The sequence below is a fragment of the Leptopilina boulardi genome, unplaced genomic scaffold, assembly GCF_019393585.1.
Source record: "Leptopilina boulardi isolate dan_hultmark-lab unplaced genomic scaffold, ZJU_Lbou_2.1 LbouV2_325, whole genome shotgun sequence".
NCBI classification, from domain to species: domain Eukaryota; kingdom Metazoa; phylum Arthropoda; class Insecta; order Hymenoptera; family Figitidae; genus Leptopilina; species Leptopilina boulardi.
This window is the reverse complement of record NW_026137891.1, coordinates 67,562-90,940: the sequence shown is the minus strand read 5'-3', so window position 1 is coordinate 90,940 and position 23,379 is coordinate 67,562. Positions and strand designations below refer to the sequence as shown.

General features: G+C 28.7%; 1 protein-coding gene across 4 annotated transcripts in view; it reads left to right on the top strand.

The window, feature by feature from the left end:
• The window catches only part of LOC127284818 (LIM domain only protein 3-like), a 127,089-nt gene that overhangs the window by 92,859 nt on the left and 10,851 nt on the right, over positions 1-23,379 (top strand). For all 4 annotated transcript variants that reach the window (XM_051310517.1, XM_051310515.1, XM_051310516.1 and 1 more), the window contains 2 exons: positions 20,839-20,950; positions 21,608-21,871. In XM_051310517.1, the coding sequence (XP_051166474.1) occupies positions 20,862-20,950; positions 21,608-21,871 (353 nt within the window). In that variant the 5' untranslated portion in view covers positions 20,839-20,861. The remainder of the gene's footprint in view (positions 1-20,838; positions 20,951-21,607; positions 21,872-23,379) is intronic.

Here is a 23,379-nt window from a genome sequence, read left to right as displayed (position 1 = left end):
GGATTCTTAAAAAATACCATATTAGAGTTTTTTCTTATTGGATATTTAGTGGATTATCCGACTTATATGTATGTGTGTGTGTGTGTTGTTGTAGCGCTAATTACGAGTGACATTCAAGACTTTGTGTCTCTCTCTCTGTAAGGTTTCCGTCATCGATACGGATTCCTTAAAAGGTCCTCACTCTCTGTATATATATATATATATATATATATTGGTACTATATACCTTCTCGTTAAGACATTTCTGCATTGCGTTACACAGCAGACGAGAGGGTTCAGAACTTTGCAAATCTCATTTGACCTTAATCAGATATTGGAATTTCGTGCTTTGAAGTTAACTTGCAATTCAAATTTAACGATCATAATTAGCTCTCCGGAAAAGGAACATAGTCTCATTAAACTTTTACGCCCGAAGTCACGTTATTAATTAAAAATGTAATGTGTTGCTCGGGCAAAACTATATATATATATATATATATATATATATATATATATATATATACAGCTTATTTATAAGGAGCCAGAGGCCTAAATTTTTGAAAATAAATAATTTTTAAATGCGAATTTATTCTTCAAATTTCTGATAGAAATGGGAAATTAAATTTAATCCAATTATGTTAATTAGTGAAAAGAAAATAAATTAAAAATAGTTTAATTTTTAAATTGATTTATGAAAATTGAAAAGATTTTAGTGTTTTTTTTTTTTTTTTTCTATTTAACGATTTTAGATACAAACAGTTAGACTTTTGATTTTGATGGCGCAACTGATGATGATGATGAGTCGTTGAATTTGAACCCTTGAAATAATGAAGCTCTCTGGTGAATTGACGAATCCATTGCGTAGATGGATATATTCCGAGCATTTGGATTTCGATAATTGGCACTAGTTTCAGCGCTGGTGCTGTGCTCGTTAGCCGCTCAGCTAAAGAGAATGGCTTAATTATTTCGTTTGAAGTTTGAGAAGGGTTAAGATAGCTATATAGATTCCCTCCCTCCCATCTTTCTCTCTCTCTCTCTCTCTCTCTCTCTCTCTCTCTCTCTGTTGAGTATACGCGAGTACATATAAATTTGAGAACGGGGCAAACGTTTATTTTGCTCGACAAATTGGTGCGGCTAATTAGTGAGCTAAAAGCGGAAATATGTCGTTATTACTATACTATACTCAAGGGGGTTACCAATATAATTGCTTCAAATTGTTACTATATAAAATTTTCTCTCTTGAAGGAAAAAAAAATTCTTTTTTTTTTTTTTTTTTTGATTTTCCTCTTTTAATTAGAAAAAAAAAACTTTACAATTCTTCTTTTAGATGGAAGATTTTTTTTTTATAAGTGGGAAAGTACTTTCTTTTTTTAGTGAAAAATCTTTTTTCAATTCTTTAAGAAAAATATTTTTTTCCTTTTTAAAAAAAAAGAATTGAATTTAAAAATGAAACATTCAATTATACTATAAATTTATTATTGGTTAAGAAAAAATTTTACGTGCGTGTATAATATGTTTTCTTGTCTCATTTTTGGGGATATTATAATAGAGTTGGAGGGATAAACGTCAATTCTATTTAGGTCTAAGCAGTCAGGCGAGAAATTAATCTTTCTCTTGATTATATAGCTCCTTCTTGTTTTTTTTTTTTTTTACTATTATTATTGTGTTGACATCACTATTTCCTTATAAAAAAAAAAAAAAATACCGATAAATTTTGTATTGCATTTTTATTCACTTCGAAACTTTTTATAATTAAAAAAAATTTTTTAATTTTTATTTTACATTTATTTTATTTATTATATCAAGTTTTTTTTGCTGGAGTTTAAATTTTAATTATTTTACTCATAATTTATTTTCATGTTGACAAATAAATTGAGTGAATTATGATAATAATAAAATAATAATTATATAAAAGTATAAAATATTAATAATAAAATAATAAGAGAAAAAAAATTGTAATAATTGTAAAATGTAGATAAATAAATCGTAGAAATGAAAAAGTGTTGCATAAGTGATTAATCTTGTATAATATAGAAATGCAATCGAAGTAAATGTGTTGTTTTCATCACGAGGATATGACGAGCTAATGGAGTAAAATGCGTCTTTCTCATTCTCTCTTCCCCCCCCTCTCTCTCTCTCTCTCTCTCTCTCTCTCTCTCTCTCTCTCTCTCTCTCTCTCTCTCTCTCTCCATATATAGATTTTCAATCGGCTCGAAGATAATTTCACTTTGATAAGAAGCCACTTTACCCGATCGAAATATCAAATATAATCCTCTTAAGTTGAAACGCATCTAGATATCTCACGACTGACCATCGCATCGGCCCGACCCCAAGTTAACTTAGTCGACCTCTCTTCTCTTCGAAACGTTATGCTTTTACGGCGATTGAAACTTTCCAAGTTCCTTGGGCAACCCGCCAGGTGGCACATTTAAAGTCATCCTTACAACAAATTTTTTTTTTTTTTTTATTATTATTTTTTTTACTTTTCTCAAGGACGAACATTTTCTTTTTTTTCCCACCTTATCCTTTTCTTTAATTAAAACTTTAATTGACAATTCCGTCCTTTTATATCCAATCGTAAATCAATAATATCCTTTTATAGAAAAGTTCATACAATTATCATTATTATTAAAAAAATAAGAGAAAGATGATGGAAATTATTATTTAATCAAGTTGTTAAGCTGAAATTTTTATTCAACCGAATACTAATTTAAACAAATTAGTATTTAGCTAAATTTTCATTTAACCTACTACTAATTAATTCAAATTAGTTTTTCGCCAAATATTTATTTAACTGAATACTAATTTAACCAAATTAGAATTTAGCCAAATACTAATTTAACCAAATTAACATTTAGCCAAATATTTATTTAACTGAATACCAATTTAACCAAATTAGTATTTAGCCAAATATTTATTTAACCGAATACTAATTTAACCAAATTAGTATTTAGCCAAATATTTATTTAACCAAATTAGTATTTAGCCAAATATTTATTTAACCGAATAATAATTTAATTAAATTAGTATTTAATTACATATTCATTTAACCGTATACTAATTTAATCAAATTAGTATTTAGCTAAATTTTCATTTAACCTACTACTAATTCATTCAAATTAGTTTTTCGCCAAATATTTATTTAACTGAATACTAATTTAAACAAATTAATATTTAGCCAAATATTTATTTAACCGAATACTAATTTAACCAAATTAGTATTTAGCTAAATTTTCATTTAACCTTATACTAATTTAATGAAATTAGTATTTAGCCAAATATTTATTTAACCGAATACTAATTTAATAAAATTAGTATTTAGTCAAATATTTATTTAACCGAATACTAATTTAACCAAATTAGTATTAAGTTGAATTAATATTTTATAACAATTAAACCAAATTTCCATTTAGGCAAAATGTTTAATTTAACCTAATTTTATTTTTTAAACAAATTAATAGAAAAAAAATCATATTTAGCGTAATTGACACAATGAAGCCAAATACTGCCAAACCAAAATGATATTTAGCCAAATAGTTATTTAACCGAATTTCCATTTACAGAAAATGTTGGACAAAATTTTTATTTAACTAAATTAAAAATTAATTAATTGCCATTTAATGAAATTGTTATTTAGCTAAAATTTTTTTTTTTTTTGGTTAAATTTTTAATTTACCAAAAATTTATTTCTGATGAATTTTTTTAGTATTAGTATTTAAAAATATTTATTTTCGCCTATAATTTAAAGGAAAAAAAGTTTCTTGATTGTAAGTACGGTTTTTTTTTCTCTTTTTTTTTGAGAGAGAGAGAGAGGAATTTTCTCCAATCTTTACGGGAAAATGGTTGTGGGCATCTTGAGAAGAGAAAGAAAGAAAGAGAGGTTTCTTTTTCAACTTCAATCGGCCTTTTCGCCAAGTGCCGAGTATTGGCGAGGTGGATATCTTTCGATTATCAAGACCATCCTCCCCCCCCCTCCATCTCTCTCTCTCTCTCTTTCTGTACCTATACCGCCTTAGACGGCCAGGTCTCTATTGTCTTCTTGGCTCTTTCAATTAATGTTTTGATTGATTTTACTCCGCCGTTTATCCCATTTCAGTGCGCGCACACCCTTTCCCCCCTCGAGTTCTTCACCTCCCCCCCACTCACCCCTTTCTCACTCTCTCCCCAATCATCAGGAAACGAAGCACTTTCTCCAAATGGCAAAATGTTGCTTCCACCTTTGTTTCTCTCAGTTGCTTTGTTTTAAACTACAAAGCTTATTGTCGAAGCATATACAGTATAATATATAGATATAAAAGTAATCAGAATCCAGGAATGAAACCCAAAAGAATATAATTGCTATTGACAAAAAGCATTTTAAAAATTTTTCTGAATCCTTATGGAAGAAAACGAGTGTAAAGAAATATTTAATTGTTTTTTTAAATTTTTATTATTATTTATTTTTAGTATATACGGGGTTACAAAAGAAAAAAAAACGCCATTTCGTACAAAAAGTACTAAATAATAATTATAATAGTAATAATAATAATTATAATAATAGTAATAATAATAATAATTATAATAATAATTATAATAATAATTAAAATAATAATTATATAATATATAATAATATAATTATAACATACATAATATGTGACGCCCTCTGAAGAAAGGGACCTTAGAAGCAAACGAATTATAGGTTATGTTTACGATAATTTTACCTTGATTAAAAGTTTCTTTTTATTTATATGTAAAATAAAAATTTAGGTTTTATTGAATATTTTGAATGTATTAAAAACTTAAATATCAATAATTTGTATTAAAAATTGATTCTCTGTGTGTATTTTCACTTTGAAATTTTAAAACATAACCTATAATTTTTTTTGCTTCTAAGGTCCCTATCTTCAGAGCGTGTCACATATACATATATATATATATATATATATATATATATATATATATATATATATATATATAGTATAAATAAATTAAATTACTTATCAATAATAAATTAATACAAAAGATTTGAAATCTATAGAAAAGATAAAGAGGGTGATATTAAATATAAATATATAAAAGGTGAAAAATGGTTATTTATGAAAAATTTTCAATAATATCGAACATGGCAAGTTTGACAAGAAAATGAGGATATCCAGATTTTCTTTACGATCCCGCAGGCCCGTCTACGAAAAGAATCGACGTGCGAGTTATATATATATATATATATATATATATATATATATAGGTTCGCGAAAAGCAATATTCATAAATCACTGTTATACGCTTAGAATAAGCACCCCTTACCACCCCCTTTAGTAGAGGGATGCAGCGGTCAACCTAGAACCTTGGGAAGGGGTGGGGGTGAAGGAGGGATGAAGGCCACGGAAACTGTAGCTGAACAGAGAGTGAGAGAGAGAGAGAGAGAGAGAGAGAGAGAGAGAGAGAGAGAGAGAGAGAGAGAGAGAGAGAGAGAGAGAGAGAGAGAGAGAGAGAGAGAGGCGAAACTGTGTGTAAAAAGAAGGTGGTATAGTGGGAGTCTCAGATTCTATTAAGATCTCAGTAAGTCTTGTTACACGAAGAGGCCATGCCGCAAATCTCGCAATAAAACAGCCACTGGTATAACGCCGATCCGAGTCAAACCCCCCTCTTCTTTTTTCCTTCCCCCCCTCCTCTCCAGTTTTCTCTCAGTCCTTTGCCGCGTTTTCTATCCCTCCCTCTCGTAGGATACAGCACGTACAAGCATTAAAGGCAAAAGATCCTATATATGGCTCTTGGATTTCTTTTAGGACAATTCTAAAAGATATACCATATATATATATATATATATATATATATATATATATATATATATATATATGAGTAGTGACCAAAGTACTCTATATATAGATATAAAAATAATAAGAAAATCACATTGTTTGGATTTTATAAAAATATTTTTCTATATTAAATGCCATATGATAATTTCCAACTATTAATTTTTGAGGTTATGTGTTTGCTTCTTTATCTTCTTCAGAATGAGGTTATGTTCGCAATTTTACTTCATGTTTTAAAAATTGTTATTTTAAAGTTATATTCCCCTTTGAATTTATATTATGTTAAAGTTGTATTATTAATATATTTAAGGGGTAAAATTTGAGGTTATGTTTGTTTTTTGATCTTTAAATGTTAGGTTATGTTGGTCTTTCACCTTACGATCTTTTTATTTAACCATTAAATTTTAAGATTATTTTTTAATTTTTATAATATTGTAACGAAAATTCTAAAGCAATATTTCGATAACATTCAAGACTAACGTTACGTTACGTTACATTAAAATATGTTACGTTGCGTTACGTTAAAAGTGTGATAGTATATATATATATATATATATATATTTCCAAAAAAAAAAAAAAAATTCATTAGCGTTAAAATTTTACCGCAATAATATCTAAAAAGAATTAAAAAAATCCCTTGCGAGTCTGACTATAATTTCACTTTTACTACTGATATCGAATAAAAATAAATATTGGTTACTTTTAATGATAATTATTATTAAAATAAAAAATGATAATAATTTTAAAAAAAGGTTTTTCTACTGTTACAAAATTACAAGTGAATTTTGAACATTGCCTGACTAAAATTGACTTTTACTACTGATACCACAAAATTTTCTGAATGTCTGACTGAATTATATACTTTTACTACTGCTACTTAATAACTATTTAATTAATTGACTTTTACTACTGACGGTAGAAAAAAATATTTTAGTCTGACTATAATTAACTTTTACTACTGACGGTAGAATTAAATATAATCATTTATGTCTGACTAAAATTGACTTATACTACTGAATTCGAAATTTTTGACTTAATAACATACTACTGACATTAAATTTAGAAAAATTTTAAACGGCTGATTATAATTTACTTTTATTACTGATAGTAGAATTATAATAAAAATTTAAGTCTGACTAAAATTGAATTTTTCTACTGAATTGAGATTTTTTATTAATATACTATTATCACTGATTTTAAAGAAAAATAATATAAAGCGCCTTACAATAATTAACTTATACTACTGACGGTACAATTAAATAATAAAACTTTGAGTCTGACTAAAATTGACTTTTACTACTGAATTCAGAATTTCTAATAATAATACTTTTATTACTGATTTTAAAATTAAAATAATTTAAAGTGTCTGACTATAATTAAATTTTACTACTGACGGTAGAATTAAGTAATAAAAATTTTAGTCTGACTAAAATTGACTTTTACTACTGAATTCAGAATTTCTAATAATAATACTTTTATTACTGATTTTAAAATTAAAATAATTTAAAGTGTCTGACTATAATTAAATTTTACTACTGACGGTAGAATTAAGTAATAAAAATTTTAGTCTGACTAAAATTGACTTTTACTACTGAATTCAGAATTTCTATGAATATACTTTTATTAGTGATTTTAAAATTAAAATAATTTAAAGCGTCTGACTATAATTAAATTTTACTACTGACGGTAGAATTAAGTAATAAAAATTTTAGTCTGACTAAAATTGACTTTTACTACTGAATTCAGAATTTCTATGAATATACTTTTATTACTGATTTTAAAATTAAAATAATTTAAAGTGTCTGACTATAATTAAATTTTACTACTGACGGTAGAATTAAGTAATAAAAATTTTAGTCTGACTAAAATTGACTTTTACTACTGAATTCAGAATTTTTATGAATATACTTTTATTAGTGATTTTAAAATTAAAATAATTTAAAGCGTCTGACTATAATTGAATTTTACTACTGACGGTAGAATTAAGTAATAAAAATTGATGTCTTATTAAAATTGACTTTTACTACTGAATTTGAAATTTCTGACTTAATAATACATACTTTTACAACTAACTTTAAAGTGTGAAAAATTTCAAAAGTCTGACTATAATTAACTTTTACTACTGGTCGTAGAATTTTAATAAAAATTTAAGTTTGACAAAAATGAACTTTTTCTACTTATAATTACAAAAAACAATTTATAAAACTTTGAAAAAATTTATTTTTAATAAAATTCATTTTTATCGCACTGACTAGAATAATTCTATTTTCCGTCTGACTAAAAATAGCTTCTTCTACTGAAAATATAAAAATTCCAAATTCTATTGTCTGATCAAAATTAACTTCCACTACTGATAGAAAAATCAAGACTTTGTCTAAATGAAATAATAATAAAATTGTAACAATAATAATAATAATAATATAAATAATAATAATAATAATAAAAACAATAATAATAGGAAAAATATAATAAAAATAATAATAATGTTTAAAAAAATACAAATAATAAAAAAAATAAGTCAATTATTGAGCACCACTGTTCAGGATATCACAGTGATGTCTGATTTAATTTATTGCCTCGAGTATTTTCCAATTTTCAATGACCACCCGGTATTCTGGGTGAATGGAAAAGGGGGTTGGGAGGTGGGGGGGGGGTGTTTTGGCGCACGCGCTCATTGAGCGTATAATGTGAGCTCCCCCACCACAACAATTCCATCTCCCCCCCCCTCTTCTCTCTCCTGTTCTTCTCTCCTCAAGTTCTCACAGCGCGGTGTGGCACTCTCCAGGATCTGCTGGCAGAACCAATTTTATATTTTATTCCCGTATTTAGATTTACCATTTCAGATATTGTAAGAACAAAAATAAGTTTAAATTGAATTTCGTTACAGTAGTTCCGAGACAAGATTTCTTCATCCCTTTTATTCGCTTTTCCTACTCTTCCCCTCTTTTTTTTTTCTTTACCCCAGCTTCTTGTAGTTGTATAAAATTGCACGATGTAATTTTTTTTTTTTTCTACTGGACACTGGTCTCACTGTATCTGGTGAGGTTTATATATATATATATATATATATATATATATCCAAGTCCGGAGCTAATTTTTAACTGGCTGCTTCGGAGTTTGGTTCGCCTATCGTTAATTGGATCCCAGATGAAGGAGTCGCGCTCTCAGAATAAGAGGGTTGGCTCTCTCTCTCTCTCTCTCTCTCTCTCTCTCTCTCTCTCTCTCTCTCTCTCTCTCTCTCTTGGCTACGGAAAGGCAATATCACATCGAGAAAATAGAAACTTGAACAGCTCTCTCCAGTCCGTGTTTTTCTCTCTTGGGCTTAACAAGAAGAGGTCTGTCAAGATCGTCCAGTAAATCACCTGTTTCAAGTTTTCCTGACGGTACCCGCGAAAAATAAAAAATTGAATCTTTCACCAAATATGGATTGGGATATTGCAATTTTTTTTTTTTCAATACAATTTACATTATTTTTGAAATTTATTTATTTATAATTGATTTTAAATCTTTTTATTCATTTATAATTATTTATTTATTCTATTGTTTTTTTTCTTATTCTACTGTTTATATATTTTGAACATATTTTTTGCAAATTAAAAAACAATCTTCTTATTCAGAAAAAAAAACCGAGTAGCCACCCTGGACACCATTGAGAAAATAACTATCTCACTTTTAAATTGCTCAACCCCTATGATCGCAAAGTTAAGCAATTTGCCATCAGCGGAAGCACTTTTTTTTCTTTTTCCAATGTTGATAATTATTTTGAATTACGTTCATTAAAATTTGTTGTTGGAAACCTTTATTTTAATTATTGTTTTGAAATTTGGAGAAAATTTCTTAATATTACGCTTGTATTGGGAAAAATAAGTCATAAAAGATTAATGGTGGGGGTCTCAGTTACTACCTGAGGTGAACCTTAGTTCAGTTCTATTACGACTGAGGCCTTGAAAACTTCAAAGTTTTAATCAAGAAGTCCAGAAAACTGTTTCGATATCCGAGTGTCAAGGTTTTTCTTTTTGAATAGCATTATGTGAGTAATAATAATATCCATATTATATTTATTTTACTTTTCCTTTTCAATTCCAAAAAAACGTTTTCTTTTTTCCATTTCGTTTTTAAATTTTTTTTCTCTTTAATGGCAAAGAAATTTTTTTTTTTTGCCGAGACTTTGCTATAATATATTTATTTTGTTCGCCAGCGATTACTAATTAAAAGTGTCTCTGCAACATTAGACAAAAATAAATAATAATTTGAGCTGAAGTAACGAGCTGAGGGATAGAGAGAGATAGAGAGAGAGGAGGTAAAAAAAAGTGTATGGGAGTTATATATATATATAGTATATAGTTGAGAGAGAAATGGCGATGGAACCAAATTTTAATTCCACACCTAACAAGGGCAAAGAGAGAAGGGTGCTCATCTCGGCCCTTCAGGACCAAGGGATTTCCATCCTTCAGGATCATTATATCGCCAATTAGAAGATAGCAAACTCGCCGCGACGCCTAACAAGCTTCCTGGGGAGACACAAGCTTCCCTCTCTCTCTCTCTCTCTCTCTCTCTCTCTCTCTCTCTCTCTCTCTCTCTCTCTCTCTCTCTCTCTCTCTCTTGCTCTCAACATTCTACACAAGATACGCGAATGTTGGCATGCAACAACGTTCATGTCTGAAACTTTTACTCTTGTCTTCCAAGCCAATTATATTTGCCCCCTCCCCCTTTCACTCCATACCCCTTCATCGATGGCAAATATTTATTTTCAATTTATGACTTTCTTTAATATATATATTATATTGCAATTTTATATTTTTTAATTTATTTCACACATTTCTGCAATGAATAGAAATAACCATTATTGGTTTTAAAAAAAGTATGAAAAATTAATAATTAACGCACTTAAATAATAAATAATTTATTATTACAATTAATAATGTAATACAATAATATTTAATATTAAATAAATAAATGTAAAAATAATTAACAGTAAAAAAATCTTCAGCAACGGATGCTAAGAAAGAAAAGGGTCATGGCAACGGTTACTATATGGAAACAGTTGCTTTAGCAACGCTTATCATGGCCACGGTTACTATGGCAACTGTTACTATGAAAACGGTTGCCTTTCAACGGTTACTATGTCAACGGTTGTCATGGACACGGTTACTATGGAAACGGTTACTATATGGAAACAGTTGCTATAGCAAAGGTTATCATGGAAACGGTTACTATGGCAACGGTTACTATGCCAACGGTTACTATGGAAACGGTTATCATGGCAACGGTTACTATGAAATCGGTTACTATGGCAACAGTTACTATGGCAACGGTTACTATGGCAACGGTTACTATGGCAACGGTTACTATGGCAACGGTTGTCATGGAAACGGTTGTCATGGCAACGGTTACTATGGAAACGGTTACTATGGCAACGGTTACTATATGGAAACAGTTGCTATAGCAAAGGTTATCATGGAAACGGTTACTATGGCAACGGTTACTATGCCAACGGTTACTATGGAAACGGTTATCATGGCAACGGTTACTATGAAATCGGTTACTATGGCAACAGTTACTATGGCAACGGTTACTATGGCAACGGTTACTATGGCAACGGTTACTATGGCAACGGTTACTATGGCAACGGTTGTCATGGAAACGGTTGTCATGGCAACGGTTACTATGGAAACGGTTACTATGGCAACGGTTACTATATGGAAACAGTTGCTATAGCAAAGGTTATCATGGAAACGGTTACTATGGCAACGGTTACTATGCCAACGGTTACTATGGAAACGGTTATCATGGCAACGGTTACTATGAAATCGGTTACTATGGCAACAGTTACTATGGCAACGGTTACTATGGCAACGGTTACTATGGCAACGGTTACTATGGCAACGGTTGTTATGGAAACGGTTGTCATGGCAACGGTTACTATGGAAACGGTTACTATGGCAACGGTTACTATATGGAAACAGTTGCTATAGCAAAGGTTATCATGGAAACGGTTACTATGGCAACGGTTACTATGCCAACGGTTAATATGGTAACGGTTACTATGGAAACGGTTATCATGGCAACGGTTACTATGGAAACGGTTACTATGGCAACAGTTACTATGGCAACGGTTGTCAGGGCAACGGTTACTATGAAAACGGTTGCTGTAAAAATAAGTACTATGGAAACGGTTGCTATAGAAATAAATACTATGGAAACGGTTAATATGCCAACGGTTGTCATGGCAACGGTTGTCATGGCAACGGTTATTATGCCAATGGTTGTTATGGAAACGGTTACTATGGAAACGGTTTCTATGACAATGGTTGCTATAGAAATAAAACACTATGGAAACGGTTACTATGGCAATAGTTGTTATGGCAACCGTTTAAGTCTAAAAAAGCAATTTAAATACGGAACTAAATAATAATTTATTTATTTATAATAATAATAATTATTATTATTCATACTATAATAATAGCCAAAAATTAAGATAATAATAGGTAGCAATTATTATTAATTATTAATCGAATAACAATAATAGCTCATTGTTATTATTAATTATCAACAATTATTGAATACTGTTAATAAAATTTGTTCTTTTTTTCTTCTTCGAGTAATTTTTTGTAACTATAATAATCGCAGAAAAGGTTGAGAACTTTATAATAATTTTTTTTTTTTAAGTGTCAATGATCTTATAAATTCATGAATGTTTTTTTTTTTTTTTTTTTGAAAAAGAGTCAAGGGTCAGGCTAATTGAAGATATAGAGTCATTTTTAGGCGTATGTATATTTCGTAAATTTTGCAAATTCTTAACACGCTTGCGAGTCAGTGTTATATATATATATATATATGTGTGTATATAGTGGTGTATAGTCGTCGCGCTCTGGTCTCAATTAGTTGAACTTACTTCGCCAGGGTCCAATTAGAAGCAAAGTTAGAAGCTATACTATACACATATACCCTGTTTGCTTAAGTCTGTCTTTCCCGTGTGCCAAGCTAGTATATAGGCGCGTCGTCGAATGGGGTTGGCGTCCTGCTGCTGCTATTGCTGCAGCTGCAGAGAACTTGGTTGTACCCTCCATACGCTCTGAAGGTGTCTTTTTCCTCCGCTAATGACTAATTAGCAGCCTCTCAACTTCGTGCTATAATGACGTACAGGGGAGCCCCCGAGATGCTTCAAAATCATTATTATTTAAACTCAAAAAAAAAAAAAAAAAAAATTCCGTTACAATCAAATTAATTTAAGAAAAAAACAGATTTTTAATTTTGCCTTTAAAAAAAAAAAAATAATAAATATTTGTTTTAAAAATTGTCAAAAGAAGTAAGTTTTCAATTTCTCGATGGGGGGGGGGCGATGGGGAATTTATTATTGAACAGAAAAAAATTCTATAAAATCACAAACTGCAATGTAGTTTGAATAAAATTGGAAAAAAAAAATTGAAAGCACGTCGAGACTTTTTTTTTTGTTTTCATACAAGTTCCGTTTGTGTTTCCTCGTAATATTATATCGGTGCCATTCTCTTATATACGGTTTGGATATACTGACCCTTCTTCGTACCCCTCCCTCCCCACCTTTCTCTTTTTCTTCTTTTACATTTATTTATTTTCTAAATGTCCGTCCCTGCTGGCTACTTTATATTTGACATTTTTATTAAACCCCCCCCCTCCCTCTAACTTTAAGCTTGAAGAATTTTTGTATATATATATTCTGAACCCCCACGTGACCATTGCGAGCGTGTCTGTGTGTGATGGACATGAGACGAAATCTATATTACCGTTATAGTACTTTTGTAATCTTGAAGGGTGTTTTTATTTATTTATTTATTTATTTTTTTTCTTATATTGGTCACATAAAAAATTATATACATTGGCAATTAGATGATTCAGATATATATTTTTTGTTCGACATTTTTTTTTTTTCCTAATGTTTATAAAAAATTAGTTATACCAAAAAAAAATTACTAGAGATTGTTGAATAATTAATTAACAATTAATTAGGTAATTTTTTTTTAAAAACCTTATTATTTAAATAATTAGAAAATAATTTATCAGTTTATATGTGAATTATCAGTACATAAGAATTACTTTTAAATTAACAATTAAAACATTTTAATTATTCATTTGAAAATTTATTTATAGCAATTACAATTTATTTTATATTACTTGAAAATTTCTGTTAAATGAACATTTAAATTATATACTTAATTAGACAACACTTTATGAAGCATAATGAGAGATAATAATGTATTTTAATGAACAATAGATAATTAAAAATAATGATGATTTATTTTTTAAAGGAAAACTTTTCTTTTTTTTTATTCATACCACTAAAATTATAAAACAAAATATTGTAAAATATTTGGAATTTATTTAATAAACAATTCCCTAAAATCAATTAATTGTATAATAATTCTATTTAGGAAATAATTTTAATTATTTGAATTTAAATTTATTTATTATATAATAATATAATATTTGTTTGAAAAATATAATAATATAATTAATAATAATTTTAATTTAAGAAATAATAAAATTTTTCTACTATCTGCGAGTAAATTTTTTTTTTTCGAAAAATAATTTTATATATTGAAATAATGAGGTTATATATTTGTTGGTTTTCTTTATTTATTTTTTTTTTTTTTTGCAGAAGTAAAATACACAAGTTAGAATTTAATGAAAGTAATGCTGTTAATTAAAGAGAGACCAGAGAGCCAATTATATCATGATAATGAGAGACTGGATTGCAAGTGTATATTATACATTTTCTTTCTCGATTTGGCAAAATATAGCATATCATTCTGTATTCATTATCATAATTGTAAATTGACTCTTCTTTCGAGTTAATTACATATATATTCAACTTGACTATATCAGAAACAAAATGATCGGCCAATAGTTAATTATTATTGTTTGATAGAGAGAGAGAGAGAGAGAGCAGGGGGGAAAATGACCTTTTCATACGTTTATAATTATAAATGTTATACGTATGTATTTCGTGTTTTCATTACTTGTTAAATTATATTTCGGTTATTACATAGTATTCATGCCCCAACATTATATACATTGATATTAATTAATTATTTTGTTAGTGACACAAACAAGGTCATATTGTAATAAATAAACACATAATATTATATATACCTAATTTATTATATTTTAGAGTAATCAACTCTAAATAATGGTTATTTATTTACCATATAATTAATAAATAATTTACAAATAATTCCACAATAATAAAAAATAAATATGTTTTATAAAAAAATTTATAAAATTAATTCTGATTGTAAACTCATAAATGAATTATAAATAAATTGGATAAAAATTTTAAATAATTAGAAATAATTTATTGAATATTAATTAAATTTGAACTAATTTTGTTTTATTAATTAGAATACCTATTAATAAATTGTTTTAATTCTATACTCGTAAATTATTTAATATAATTAATTAAATAATTATTATTAATTCAGCTATTTAATTAATTTCCTAGTGAATTATAAATTTTATAGGCAATATATATTATTTTAAATTAAAATTTTTTATTACATTAAAGAAAATAAAAAAATTAATAAAAATAAAAAACGATGTAAAAGTGTAAATATGTATTTGAAAATAGACAAGGTTTTGATGAAGACTCATCGCCACGCGTGCGATCATGGCCAGTCAACTGGTCAATGAGTTTTCTCTTATCACAAATTCTTATCAACAGATTAAATACGATTACAGTGCTTTATAATGAGCATACTCTAATTGCCTATTAACAATATCTCGTAACGCGTAGTCATAATTTTTTTTTCTCCCCCTCTTTCCCCCCCCCCTCTTTCTCCTTGTTACATCTTGTTTGAAAATAACTCGACTGTAATTTACCACTGAAGACAATTATTTATCATTGATATATAATAATTTTTTTTTCCTTTAATTTTTTCTTTTTATACCTTTTAGGTATAACAAAACAATTTTTCAATATACGATTTGAATTACATTACATTGGATTTAATTACATTTTATCTAATTATTAAAATTTATCTAATATATTTTATATATATTAATTGAAAAAAAATTCTGTGTCAACTCTTCCCATTAAATGTTACATATTAAATAATAATTCATGTTTAGGGTATTGAATTACATTCAATAGGGCATAATAAAAACGAAAAAAAGGGTAAAAGTTTTTTCTTTCATAATATAAAGAAGAAATTTTTTTTTCTTCTTTTGCTTCGTCTATTTAATTTGCTCTCCAATTAACGAACTGAATCCCATGTAAAAAAAAAAAAAAAAATACCTGTCGCAAGTCACATAAGGACTTGGGAGAATTCTATTTTTTTTTTTTGTAACCCCCTTTTTTACGCGCATTATTAGCTTCATTTGTCCTCTATGTTTTTTTTTTCATGTTCTACAGTGTTCGAAAAACATAGAATAAGGGATACAAGACGAATATATAAGATAAAATTCAGAAGAGCAAGTGATGAAGTGAAAGGGGAATGATAAAAAAAAAGAGGGAGAGAATGAGAGAGATAGATAAAGAGGGGGTAAGTAGGAAAAGAAAGTGAGAGGAAGAGAAAAATAGAGAGAGAAAAAAAAGAGAGAAATAGAGCGAGGAAGAGGAAAGAGAGGGAGAAATAGAAAGGGGGAGGGGTGGGGGGCGTTTATAACTCGCGCGGGTCTCCCGACTCTGAGAAGGCCAATTAGCAGCATAAAGCTGCAGCTTGGCTCTGGGGGCCAAGGGGATGTTTGTATGCAATAATGGATTGTTACTCAAAGTATCCGGCTAATTAATTAAGCTCCCGTGCCTCAGCGCGGTCTACTTTCCTCTTTCCCTGCAATCCCTCTACCTTTCACTGCACTTGTCCCTCCTCCCCTTTGCCAAAGAATAGAGAATCTACCTTATATATTCATCCCCCAGAAAGCGTCTTTGCCATGAATGCAGTTAGTCTCACCCTCCCCCCTATCTTTCTCCCTCTTGTTTTTATTGTTATCACTATTGTTTTTATTGTTGTAAAAGAGTTTATTAATCAAAAAGTCGATTTTTGTTTTAAGACTAAAAAAAATTAACAAATTTTTTTACACTCAATTTTCTAAAAGATAACTCAAAAATTCAGATTTATCGTACGATGTTGGCCATTTTTTATAGCTATAAAAATTGTTACTACTTTTATTTGTTACTTATTGTCAACTTAAGTTAACAAATATCATATTCCGATCGTTTCCTACCACCCTAAATTTTTTTCTACACTCGATTTCCTAAAAAAAATCTAAAAATTTCACATTTACCCCACGCTGCTGCGCATTTTTTATAGCAATGAAAATTGTTACTATTTTTTTTGTTACTCAGTGTCAACTTAAGTTAACAAATATCATATTCCGATCGTTTCCTACCACCCTAAATTTTTTTCTACACTCGATTTCCTAAAAAAAATCTAAAAATTTCACATTTACCCCACGCTGCTGGGCATTTTTTATAGCAATGAAAATTGGTACTATTTTTTTTTGTTACTCAGTGTCAACTTAAGTTAACAAATATCGTATTCCGAAATTTTCCTACCACTCTAAATTTTTTCTACACTCGATTTTCTAAAAAAATCTAAAAATTTCACATTTACCCCACGCTGCTGCGCATTTTTTATAGCAATGAAAATTGTTACTATTTTTTTTGTTACTCAGTGTCAACTTAAGTTAACAAATATCATATTCCGATCGTTTCCTACCACCCTAAATTTTTTTCTACACTCGATTTTCTAAAAAAAATCTAAAAATTTCACATTTACCCCACGCTGTTGGGAATTTTTTATAGCAATAAAAATTGTTACTATTTTTTTTTTTACTCAGTGTCAACTAAAGTTGATAAATATCGTATTCCGAAATTTTCCTACCACTCTAAATTTTTTCTATACTCGATTTTCTAAAAAAATTTAAAAATTTAACATTTACCCCACGCTGCTGGGCATTTATTATGGCTATAAAAATTGTTACTATTTTTTTTGTTACTTATTGTCAACTTAAGTTAACAAATATCATATTCCGATCGTTTCCTACCACCCTGAATTTTTTTCTACACTCGATTTCCTAAAAAAAATCTAAAAATTTCACATTTACCCCACGCTGCTGCGCATTTTTTATAGCAATGAAAATTGTTACTATTTTTTTTGTTACTCAGTGTCAACTTAAGTTAACAAATATCATATTCCGATCGTTTCCTACCACCCTAAATTTTTTTCTACACTCGATTTCCTAAAAAAAATCTAAAAATTTCACATTTACCCCACGCTGCTGGGCATTTTTTATAGCAATGAAAATTGGTACTATTTTTTTTTGTTACTCAGTGTCAACTTAAGTTAACAAATATCGTATTCCGAAATTTTCCTACCACTCTAAATTTTTTCTACACTCGATTTTCTAAAAAAATCTAAAAATTTCACATTTACCCCACGCTGCTGCGCATTTTTTATAGCAATGAAAATTGTTACTATTTTTTTTGTTACTCAGTGTCAACTTAAGTTAACAAATATCATATTCCGATCGTTTCCTACCACCCTAAATTTTTTTCTACACTCGATTTTCTAAAAAAAATCTAAAAATTTCACATTTACCCCACGCTGTTGGGAATTTTTTATAGCAATAAAAATTGTTACTATTTTTTTTTTTACTCAGTGTCAACTAAAGTTGATAAATATCGTATTCCGAAATTTTCCTACCACTCTAAATTTTTTCTATACTCGATTTTCTAAAAAAATTTAAAAATTTAACATTTACCCCACGCTGCTGGGCATTTATTATGGCTATAAAAATTGTTACTATTTTTTTTGTTACTTATTGTCAACTTAAGTTAACAAATATCATATTCCGATCGTTTCCTACCACCCTGAATTTTTTTCTACACTCGATTTCCTAAAAAAAATCTAAAAATTTCACATTTACCCCACGCTGCTGGGCATTTATTATGGCTATAAAAATTGTTACTATTTTTTTTGTTACTTATTGTCAACTTAAGTTAACAAATATCATATTCCGATCGTTTGTTACCACCCTAAATTTTTTTCTACACTCGATTTTCTAAAAAAAATCTAAAAATTTCACATTTACCCCACGCTGTTGGGCATTTTTTATAGCAATGAAAATTGTTACTATTTTTTTTGTTACTCAGTGTCAACTAAAGTTGATAAATATCGTATTCCGAAATTTTCCTACCACTCTAAATTTTTTCTACACTCGATTTTCTAAAAAAATTTAAAAATTTCACATTTACCCCACGCTGCTGGGCATTTATTATGGCTATAAAAATTGTTACTATTTTTTTTGTTACTTATTGTCAACTTAAGTTAACAAATATCATATTCCGATCGTTTGCTACCACCCTAAATTTTTTTCTACACTCGATTTTCTAAAAAAAATCTAAAAATTTCACATTTACCCCACGCTGTTGGGCATTTTTTATAGCAATGAAAATTGTTACTATTTTTTTTGTTACTCAGTGTCAACTTAAGTTAACAAATATCATATTCCGAACGTTTCCTACCACCCTAAATTTTTTTCCACACTCGATTTTCTAAAAAAAACCCAAAAATTTCACATTACATGTATTTGTGTATTTATTAATAATGTTTCAGTTTTAGTTGTATTTTTTTTCGTGTTTTATTTGCAAAAATGCTTTTTTCCGCCTTTGTTCGTAATAATTTTTAATTTTTGTAGTAAATAATTAAAAAAATATCTTTTTTTTAACATTAAATGTGAATACGAAATAAGTGAAATTTTTGGGCGTTAAAAATTTTTTTTACTCCTGCAATTGCTTTCTATGCGAATGGACCAATTAGTGAAGCAAAAAAAAAATATATATATATATATACATAAAAGTTTCACACAAACAAAATTCAAAGTGCATACATATACTCTCTCTCTGTTAGAGATAACGCTCTGTAAACTAATTAAGCGTCAAGTTTTCCGTTTGATTTCAAGGCGAAATACCAAGAGATAGGCATACATTTAATTTCGTTTTCTCGAAAAGACTGCGATAAAGTTTAAATTAAGCTCAGGATATCGGGGTAGTAATTTATTCGCCCACGACGATCCATTAATTTTAACATTCCGCTTCACTGCTGTGCTGCAACTTAATAATAAGATTCTGCAAAAAAAAAGAAAATAATAATAATAATAATAGTGAAAGTATAAAAAAAACATCTTATATCAATCATCATTTATATTCTCATCAATATATATATATATATATATATATATTTAACATTTGATTTTATTAAAAATTTTGTTTTTGAAATTAATTAAAGTTAAATGTGTATTTATAAGGAAATTGATTTGGTTGCCAAGTAAAAAAAAAAAAAAAAATTTTCCAGTATTTGGTACTTTCGATTTATCTTTGTTTCACATTAACTCCATCTTTTGTGTGTTTTTAAAGTTGCTTCTAACTTTTTTTTTATACCCATTCCGACTCTCGTTTGTGTCTTTCTTAAAATGTCTTTTGGACGATTCCATTTGATTTACTGGTTAAGTTTCTAATTATTATCGAAGCCGGAAACGAGCCGTCGAGATTTAACGTGAAATTACGAGATTCTTTCCTGTAACTGACACAGTCGATTAGTGTGCGGTTTACTATGTCCGGTCATTAATTAACAAAAAGCCATGGCCAATATGACGTAATCAGAAAAAAAATAATTTTTTTTTTTCCAATGAAATCTTTTACTAATTACCTAATTTATTTCTTTATCGTATTTATTTTAATCTAAAAACCAATATAAAAGAATTTAATAGCAAAAAAAAAATAAACTTAATTATTTTTAATTAGTACTTTTTTTAATTGTTTTATTAAGTCAAAAATTATTCCCCGATAAATTATACCAAAAAAAAAAAAAACTATAAATTTAAGAATAAACCTGCGCAATTGAATGGAATTGAAAATTAAAAGCACTTTTTACTTTGGTACAATTTTTTCCTAAAAAAAAGAAATAGAAAAAAAATTTAATTCAAAGTTAAGAAAAAAAAAGAGAGCGAAAGAAAAGATTCGTTAAATGGAAATTTAATGAAATTCATTCACAAAATAAGTTAATTTCATTTGGTTTTTTCTTGTTTTCTAGGGGACGAAATAGCTCAGATCACGATGACTATGGATGTGAGCAAGTCGGAGACTAACAAAAATGGTTCCACTCAGCACGAGTGCGCCGGCTGTGGAAAAACAATCACAGAAAGGTAGGCACTTTTTTTCCCCCCAACCATTCATTTAATGAATAATACATTTTATACAATTATATTTTAAAATGTAATTTTACTAAAAACAATTGCGTGACTGTTTTTTATTCCACGATTATATAGAAGAAGGGGGAGGGAGCAATGATAATAATAATAATAGTAGAATGCAAAACGTTTAGTAATTTATTTCGTTTTGATTATTAATATATTTATTTATTAATTAATTTAAGGGTGTTAATAGGGGTGTTCCCCTACTTGTATTGGGCTGTCAATTTTTTTTTTACACTTTTGGGTGTATTTTGTGCCAGAATTTGCAATGAAATTGTCAGTCTAAGAAAAATTGATTTTTTTTTGGAATTTAGAGATTTAGTACTAAATATTAAATAATTCTCAATTTCTCCTAGTAATAATGTACCTAATAGGGCTAAATTAATAATAGTACTTATTTAGTACTACACAATTTTTAATGCTTAATTTCCCTTGTTGCTAAATTATAACTAAAATAATACTAATTTTTTAGTAAAATATTACTATTTTACTTCTTAATTTTTTGACTAAAGTTTTAGTATAAAGTGACTTAAAATTAGTGAGAAAATAAATAATATTTTTTGAGATTGAGATAAGATAAATGTGTAATTTTTTTTTTTTTAAACACAGGTATCTGCTAAAAGCACTGGATCGTTTTTGGCATGAGGATTGTTTAAAATGTGGCTGTTGCGATTGTCGATTGGGAGAGGTTGGCTCGACATTATACACGAAAGCCGATTTAATTCTTTGCAAAAGGGACTATTTGAGGTTATTTGGAAGTACGGGCCATTGTTCGGCATGCAACAAACCAATACCAGCTTTTGAGATGGTGATGCGAGCGAGAACGAATGTTTATCATTTGGAGTGTTTCGCATGTCAACAGTGTTATCAACGGTGAGTCTTGAAAACTATTTGAAAATATTGTAACGTTCGTAATTGTAGAATCAATATTTAACACGCCGAGTCAGGGTTCGTTTTGATTCATAAAAAAATTAATAACAATGGGTTAATTACCAACTGAAACAAATTTTTTTATTTACAACGGTATTTACAGGTGACAAAAATTAACAAGTAAATTGCGGAAGTCAGTTTTGAGTAACGATTTGTCGGCGTCTATCCAAAATATGTTGAGCCGCGGAATCGAAAATCGGCATCAATCTGGAAGGTCGCTTATTTGAGCCGCGCATTAACGAAATCGGCTTCAACTCGCTGTGATGAGCCGTAAAATCTGTTACTATACTGCCTAAAAATTCGCGATGCACTGGTGAACCACGAGTAAAACTCGTGTTCCAATTATACAAAGAGTAAAACTCTAAGTATATCTAAAAACGGAGATTAAAAATGGTAATAAAACGGAAAATCTACTTTAAACTAAGTGAATACAATATTATGTTACCATACATTTTGTTACGTTACTTTACAATTCTTTACTATACTTTTGTTACGTTACTTTGCACTATATACATTAAAAACCGATAAAATGTTCAACGGGTAAAACTCGTCGAACGAGAGTAAAACTCTCTACGAAAGTTATTCGAAGTAAAACTCCGAAAGTATGGCTCCTTAGGGGTAAAACCCCTAGTCAGGCGGGTAAGACCTTCTTGAACTCCGTGTAGCACGAGAGTGACGGTCCTCAGCGAGAGCGCTGCTTATATAGCCGTTCGGTGAGCTGAGCGTACGCGAGAGAGCTTTTGGCGATGCGGCCCGCGCGGCGAAATCGGGTACTATATTGCTGTGCTCTGCGGTCGGTAACATGTTTATCGACTCACGATAATATTTAGTATAAATATTTACCGGCCGATTTCTAACTATCATTACAATATATATATATATAAAAATTTACTTATGATTTAGGAATTTACAGTTATAGTTATAACAATTTATAGCCCTCTCTAACTTTCTTGATCTTCGATTATCCTCGCACGTTTTTTTTTCTTTCGATAAAGTATAAAAACGACCACATTATAATGAATTCTTTGAGCCAATATACATATATATATATATATATATATATATATGGTCGTTCATTTTTATAGCCCTCAGATATTTAGGTCTAATCAAGAGAAGCAGTTGATAAAATTCCCTAAAGTGTAGTTTAGCTTTTCAGGTAAAGCAGGTGAATCAAGAATAATGGAATTAATTAAATTAAAATATTGCAAAAAAATAATAATCTTCTAAATTCTAAAAAAAGGAAGTTATTTACATAAATGTTTTATTAATAATAACAAATATTCTTAAGTGGAAAATAATTTTTTTTTTTCAATATATCGTAATTTGCCGAAAGGAAGGCGATTTGAATCTAAAAGTATATTCAGAGAATAAATTGTGAGAGTCAAGAGCAGATGGAATGGAATTTGGAGGGGGTTGAAGGCATTTCCTTCAACAGTAAGCAATCTCGCTCG